This window comes from Buceros rhinoceros, unplaced genomic scaffold (genome assembly GCF_000710305.1).
Source record: "Buceros rhinoceros silvestris isolate BGI_N320 unplaced genomic scaffold, ASM71030v1 scaffold30821, whole genome shotgun sequence".
Lineage (NCBI taxonomy): Eukaryota > Metazoa > Chordata > Aves > Bucerotiformes > Bucerotidae > Buceros > Buceros rhinoceros.
The window spans coordinates 26,748-28,361 of NW_010395412.1; the positions used below are offsets into that span (position 1 = coordinate 26,748).

At 44.7% G+C, this 1,614-nt stretch overlaps 1 protein-coding gene across 1 annotated transcript in view; it reads left to right on the forward strand.

The window, feature by feature from the left end:
* Positions 1 to 553, forward strand: part of MADD (MAP-kinase activating death domain) — a gene marked incomplete at its 3' end in the record, with an annotated part of 20,587 nt that extends 20,034 nt beyond the window's left edge. Inside the window, exon 16 of the mRNA XM_010145543.1 lies at positions 451 to 553. Within this exon, the coding sequence (XP_010143845.1) occupies positions 451 to 553 (103 nt within the window). The remainder of the gene's footprint in view (positions 1 to 450) is intronic.
* Between the last annotated feature and the right edge of the window lie 1,061 nt (positions 554 to 1,614).

Genomic DNA, 1,614 nt, shown 5'->3' on the forward strand with positions numbered 1-1,614 from the left:
AGCATGAGCTGTGCATGATGAAACGATTTCCAGCATTCCCTATGCCTGACTTTGGGCTACCTTTCTCACTGGGTAACCAGTACCACATGATCTATACTAGTCACCCCCAATGCATTACGCTTTTACATATAATGACTGATCTGAAGGTGGTGGTTCTTGTTGTGGAACTGCATGCAGAGCAGCTAAATACTTCCTGCCTTTCACCTCCTGCTCCCATTTTTGTCTTCTCTTTTTCTCTCTGCATTACTCCCATTACTGTTTTCTGCCGATGTGTAATGCTAGAATATGATATATGCTACTGCTTTTATGAAGTTTCCATTTTGTTTGAAGTCTGTTACCTGTAATCTGAATAGGTGTGTTAGCCAACCTTAGCATTGCTTGTTACTGTCCTGGGATCAGATAGTTTTCTTCCCACCCCTTTCCTCTCATCCTGTTTCCTCTCCTGTTTAGGAAACAGACGAGCCCTTGTGGATCAAAAGTCTTCAGTCATTAAACACAGCCCAACAGTGAAGAGAGAATCTCCATCACCTCAGGGACGAACTAGCAATTCCAGGTAATTTTTTCGTTGCTTTCTGAGTATGAAGTGTTGTTAGAGTGGTCTCATACTTGGCTAATGTTACCTCAGAAGTCTGGCTGTTGAAAACTGAACAGTGCTTTTCTAATGGCCCTAAGCTTGCACATATTACTGTTTGAGAAGATTCAGTTCTGCAGTTAATAGTCCACATACATATTTTTCTGTGCTGCAAAATGTATCCTCTTTCTGACTGAGATCCAAAAAATCTTAGGTCTCTCCTTTAACTCCGAATTTATTCTTTGTAATGAAGTCTGTTCTGAACAAAGTTGTCTAGTTGGTGGAGTTTTAATTCATCGTGCAGGGGATCAGTGGAGTCATATGAGGCAGTTTAATTCCATGAATTCATGTGAAATGCTTTTCTCGGCCTTGGGAAGGGACTCAGAGTGGTGCAAGAAAACATTACCTGACCTGTGCCTGCACTTTCTCCTCCCTTTCTTACGTAGCAGTCCTGGGCAGAGTGAAATTACTTTGAGCTGCTGGGGTTGGGAGACAAACAAGAACAGTAACTGCAGCTCAGACTGGGGAAGGCAACAGGTTGTACAGGAGTTCCATTGTTCCTACCATACCATACCCTGCGGCAAAACAAGCTGAAGCAGTACAAGTGCCAAGGCTGCTGCAGTGGTGCTAGTAGAAGTGCTGTGCTTCCTCTTTCAAGGAAAGCCGGGGGTCAGCCAAGGTGGTGATGCGTGGAAAAACTCCGCAATCAAAGTTGATTGTGCAGCAGGTCTGTTTATTGTGATTTCCGCTCTATAGAGTTGGGTGCAGCGAGGGTCGCGTACCCTTAAGGAGGCTTGCACACCACGCCGTAGCTTTGGCCTCTGATTTAAAGCAGTAAAACGCACATATGCAAAGGATTGCTCAACCGCCTGGTACACGTGGGTTAGATTCTCCCGCTCCTGATGTAAATTAGGTCTCCTCCCCTTTGCACATGCGCAGTCCTCTTTCATGTGACAGGTCATACAACGTCATGCATCGCATGTCTCATTAACTCGGACTTATGCCTCCCCTGGGAGGAGAAAGTAATATTCAACAGTCTATGA